This window comes from Cryptomeria japonica, chromosome 9, assembly GCF_030272615.1.
Source record: "Cryptomeria japonica chromosome 9, Sugi_1.0, whole genome shotgun sequence".
Taxonomy (NCBI): Eukaryota; Viridiplantae; Streptophyta; class Pinopsida; order Cupressales; family Cupressaceae; genus Cryptomeria; species Cryptomeria japonica.
Genome location: NC_081413.1, coordinates 462,241,599 through 462,247,097, shown reverse-complemented (window position 1 = coordinate 462,247,097; position 5,499 = coordinate 462,241,599). Strand labels below are relative to the sequence as shown.

General features: G+C 32.3%; 1 protein-coding gene across 1 annotated transcript; it reads right to left on the bottom strand.

The window, feature by feature from the left end:
• Nucleotides 1-389: 389 nt before the first annotated feature.
• LOC131071641 (peroxidase 39-like) lies at nt 390-2,048 on the bottom strand. The gene is made up of 4 exons (XM_058007572.2): nt 1,712-2,048; nt 1,391-1,582; nt 1,015-1,180; nt 390-866 (listed from the first exon to the last, which is right to left on the bottom strand). The coding sequence occupies exons 1-4, from the start codon at nt 1,913-1,915 to the stop codon at nt 463-465; spliced, it is 966 nt and encodes a 321-aa protein (XP_057863555.1). The 5' UTR covers nt 1,916-2,048; the 3' UTR covers nt 390-462.
• Nucleotides 2,049-5,499: the final 3,451 nt, after the last annotated feature.

Below are 5,499 nucleotides of genomic sequence, written 5' to 3'. Positions count from 1 at the left end.
AATTTCACTTTCTAAATTTTTTTGTAAAAATCAAGTCCAACAAATGACAAGGTCATCTTCAATTTATTCAATTGGTTTATGTTATAAATAAGAAATTTTTCTTGTTTATATTCTGGTGATTTGTACTCTCCAATAACCACTTTCCATGACATCAATACATATAAATTTCGCTTTCTCGAAAATTTTGTAAAAATCAAGTTGTTTATATTCTGTGATTTGTACTCTCCAATATTTTATTGAAATTATATTTTACTATTGACATAACCATTGCACCTCTTTTTAATGCAAGTGCTAGTAATAATAAGTTTTTGAATTGAATAATGCTCTATATATTTGCTCCATTTATTTAGATATCAGAATATCATTTTGATGCATTCACACTTCAAGACTATAATAAATAGTTAATATTTAATATGCCTTTTACAAGCTTATTAACATAGGCTCCAACAACCTCAAAGAAATTTAGTTCACAAGAGCACAGACATGTCTAATTTGTCCAGCACTTCCAGTCAAAACACCAATTTCTAACATCTTTTGCATGGATTTCCGGAAGCTTCTGAAAAATCTCTTTTCCTTCACCTCTCTATCAACGAGTAGTTTCGCAGCTGGGTTTGTGAGAAGGGCAACATCAGACGTGAAGAGGCCCCTGTTTGCCAGAAGATTTGTATAATAATTGCTATCAAAGGACACGGAGCTATTGGGAACCATTTCAACAGAGGTTGTATTGTCTGCTAGGCTGGGACATTTCTTCTTCAATACTTGTGCATAGGCAGGGTCCAAGGAAGGGTCCATGTCACCTTTTCCTGTGAAATTGTAAAGCCTCTTGCTGAACGAAGGACAATGGCTGTTTCCAATTGTGTGTCCTCCTATACATTCACAATCATTTTCATCTAATTATATTTAATTTCATTTTATATATCCGTATTTATTAATTTCAGATGAACGATTTCAACAAATCAAAGTTCATGTATGCAAAATACATTTACTACTTCAAAGAATTTGTTCATTACTTACCAGAGAGAACAACAAGATCTTCGACATTAAGTCCTTTTTTGGCAAACGATGCTTGAAGTTGAGAGAAGTTAAAAAATGGAGAGGGAATGTTGGCTAAAGCTTCAGTCGCATTAGAGATTGTTCCATCCCTCCGTCCAGTTTTCACGTTCCAAAATGGACCTCCACTCTGTCAAATAGAAATTAACTAGTCATTTATGTTTAAATAAATCACTTTTACTTTAACTTGTTGTAGATGACTCATCTGAAAGTACACTAGTTTCTCCAATACACTGAATCAATTAATAAGATTTAAAACAACCCATAAACAAATCAAAACCAAAATACTGTTAAACTCAACTATAGATGAGATTGAATGATCGTTTTCTAGAAATATTACCGCAGTAAGAACAGCGTCTCGGGCAGCCAATGCAATAATGTCAGCACATGAAACGACGCCTGGACATTTCTTCTCTAATTTTTCTTTTACATCATCAATTACATCAAATCCATCAAGTGTCAGATTTGGAGGGGCGTCTCGCTCTGCTTTGTTTGTCGATGTGGAATTCAGAAGCACTGACGCATCGCAACCCTAAAAAACAAACACCACGTTATAGTGCAAGAGTCCTGTAAGTTACAGAATGCGATCTATGCTCAAGAATGAGTAAATCAGATAAAACATTAAGACAATGACAAAAGGGTGAATAAATCCATTACTGACTCGCACAAAACAATCATGGAAATTCATCCGTAAAAGAGGAGCCGCAACAGTTGGGTCTTTTGCTACAAATTTCCGAACCACACTTCTGACTATGGCCTCCGCTGGAGGACACGTTTTCTTATAAAATTTATGCTTTAGACCTGCGCCCTCACACACGGATTGGATTGCAAGCAGGGCTGCCACTATGAACAAAACGTTCACCATTGTTATCTTCTTTCTTCTACAGCTGACTGTGTGTTGAACATTTAACTATGCCTCCTATTTATATACGTTCACAGGCAACAATTGTATTTTAGAATTACAAGATATCTCTAATCGACAGTTGACATTAGAATCACCTCCCTCAGTTTTCTTTTCATTATGCATTTATTGATTTCTGGAGGGACACCTGTGAAGCGACATGGGGTGAAGAGATATAGTGCTAAAATAGGGAAAGAGCTGGTTGGCATGCATGTGCAATCGAGTTTAAATAAGCTATTTGAATCGTCCATGTGACATTTATTTTTAGAAGATCGAGGTGATAGACATTAGGTTGCTTGTAATCTTGTCATTGTATCTTGTTTCATATTTTAAAAAAATAAAAAAAATAGTGATGGAATGTGTATATGATATATAAGAACAGAAATGACATCATCTCACTCTAGAAATGGTAAGTCATATCTAAATGCAATCCTATCACTCATAAGTTAAAGATTAAATTAGTTACATTAAACTAGTTAGAAGATATAAATATAAGTAGTATAAAGAAAGAAATGATTTATAGATATATAATTATTGAAAGGTAACAAGATAGGGGAGATTAGACTTCATCCTCAAAATAATATATTGGTGTGCAATAAATAAATTTCTAAATGATTAATTCTTTTCAAATGTTAATCAAAGTTAAAAAGATAAAAATAGATTGAATAAGTTAATTTATTATTTCTCTTTTCAACTTAAAGAATAGACTCAAAAATGTTATGTCACAATCAAAACAAATATCTAAGTTTCATGATCTAATGCATGCAAATAGAAAAGGGAAGCATAACAACATATACATAAGGATAGCTCATTACTTCTTTTAAAATAATAAACATTAATTTTGCAAGAAATGGAAATTATGACTCTCTTAGGGATTTTATCTTGCTTATTACATAAGTGATGTAGCATAGGGAGAAAGGCATGTGCTATGTACACATAAATAACTCAATCCTTGATTTGAAATTTGATATGTCATTAAACAATTGATTACATTGAGATATGAGTAGTAAGCTTATAGAAAGAATAACCCTTAATTAAGTTATTTAGTCAAGTGACTATTTAGTGAGGGCATTGCCCACTTGAATTAAGTATTTCTCATGCCACATTCCAATCAAATTTTCAAACAAACAAAATAATCATTATAATTTAAACTAGGATATTTTCAAATCTACTCTTCATTTATTCTAAAGAGATTGAAGCTTAGAGAGATTGGGTTTGGTTTGTCTCATTTTACCTTTTATATTTTTTGTGATCAGATTTCATTATTTTTCCTACAAACTCTGCCCATTTTTCCTCATGGAATCATTGATAGTATGAAATGAATTATGTATAATCTTGAGGGTAGTTACATGTCATAGTTTCATGAGTAATGTTTTTGAATTTGTAGACTGATAGATCATTTTTATGTGGTGTTTTTGTATTTGCTTGTGTTTGTACTCATAGCTTTATACAATAAGAACATTGTGGGCTACTTCACCCTTGAAGAGGAAACCAAGGAGGTTCTTCACATGTTTCTCATTCCCATTGGAATAGTCTACTAAATGCTTTTTGTTTCCTTCCCCATCATGCACCACATGCTTAGGTATCCTCTCTAAAATTAATGTTACCTAAACTTGACTCACATCATAAGATAGAAATTTCTCTTTATTTCTATCTAACATTGAAACTTTGATCATTTTTATCAATTCACAATAGCCAATTTAAAAATGTCTCCATAAATAATTGAATCAATACTTGTGATTGAATTGGTTATTTTAGGAATTTGGAAAAAAACCAACAAACTTAATTTTTATTATTGATATTTATCCAACTTGTCATTATGATTGAGGATTATTTCATTTCTCAAACTTGATCCCTATCATAGTTACAATTTGAAGTATTGGTAGTATATATTGTCTATTGGTGTTATTGTCAAATTTAACTATCATTTGTTTGTCTTTGAACTTTTCTTCTTAGTCTACTTAAAGTTTTACACTTTGGTTATGGAAATAATTTTGTTTTGTTCTTATGGATTTTAAGGAGAGGGTCAATTTTAGGATAAAAAATATAAGTGTGTTGCAAATTAGTGATGATAATTTTTAACTTTTGATGTATTATTTTTTAGCGAACCAAAGACATAAAAGAAAAGAAAAGGGAAATGGTGGCATACTTAGACCTGGGTAACATCTGTTAATAGTACCTTAAACATTACCTAGGATTTTTTTTCTTGCATATACTTGCAAATAGTTACAATTTTCTATGCGTAAATTACTTTCTTGATAGAGTACTTAGGGACTATACATCTTGGCTCTCCACCTCAAAGCCATATTTCCATTTTAGTTCCCATCTTGGAGTAAGTTTACATTGTAATTTTTTTATTAAGTGAGGAAGTGCCCCAACCAATTACAGATAAAAATAAAAAACCATGAGACAACCAAAAAAAAAAGATCTTAGAGAGCAAGGCCATTATGATGCTATAAAATTAGGGTTTCACCAATTAAGATAATAAAACCACTAATATTACTTAAGTAACCAATACATTAAAAAAGGGGTAAATCCAATAGATCTAGCCACAATTTAGTTGGAAAAGGAGCTACGAATGTTGATTAGATTTACCAATTTATTGTTTCCCCCTTTTGAGTTGAAATTTGGATGTAAATTGTTAAGTTAGGGAAGGATAATGGATAATTGAAGAGAAATAGTAGGAACAAAATGTTCCATGTATCAAACAAAGCCACAAATAGGGATATGTGTAGAAGAAGAGAATTAGGACTTGTTCCTAAAAGTTTTGGCTGATTTTCTAGGAACAACTAGTTGGAGTTTGCCTTGGTCCTCTGCTTTTGACTCCATCTAAATCTTAACCTTTTTGTCATTGTCAACTCTATCAAAAACTCTGATTACAACTCTTGAATCAATTCCCTACGCATGGAAAAAGAAGAAAATGGTTGGGAATAGGGGCTTTCCTAGTGTCAAACCTAGGTTTAGGAATTAACCTTGAATGGAATAAGGTAAATACTAAAGTAAATGGTAGTAGTTGTAGCTCAGATCTACAATTGTTGATAAAAATATTGATGATACAATACTATTTGGATGTAATCACAAATGTTGTATCTTATAGCAGTACAAACACATGGACATAAGTAAGGGAATTGGGCTAATAAAATACAAATACTTGCATGAAGATATATGTAACTTTCCTCAACAATGCTTGAAGGATAAAAATTTTCCTTGAATCTTTGAAAATCCTTGATGATGAATTTTTGATGATCCACAAATAATGGGCTATGTTGTGGATCAATTGATGCTAGGTCTAAAATAGATTGAAAGGATGTCTTTATATAGGGTTCCCTATGTAAATTATCAATTAGGATGACATTTGAGGTTCAAGCATAGCCATGGGGAGAGAAATCCATCAAGGAGGGAGAGGGCTCACCTAAATTTAAATTGGGTATTGTTTAAGGGGGACTAGAGCAGTGGGGGTACCATGGTCTGGGACCATGACAAGCCATGTCCTAGTCCTCCAAATATAGGACTGGCAAATTAGAATATGTGGAAAGGAAATTCCAGGA

Excerpts from the sequence above, each read along its gene's own strand:
- LOC131071641 (XM_058007572.2), bottom strand. The coding sequence starts at position 1,915 with ATGGTGAACGTTTTGTTCATAGTGGCAGCCCTGCTTGCAATCCAATCC. Across the intron at positions 1,181-1,390 it reads GAGACGCTGTTCTTACTGCG|AGTGGAGGTCCATTTTGGAA; the intron begins GTAATATTTCTA and ends TCTATTTGACAG. Across the intron at positions 867-1,014 it reads AGATCTTGTTGTTCTCTCTG|GAGGACACACAATTGGAAAC; the intron begins GTAAGTAATGAA and ends GTGAATGTATAG.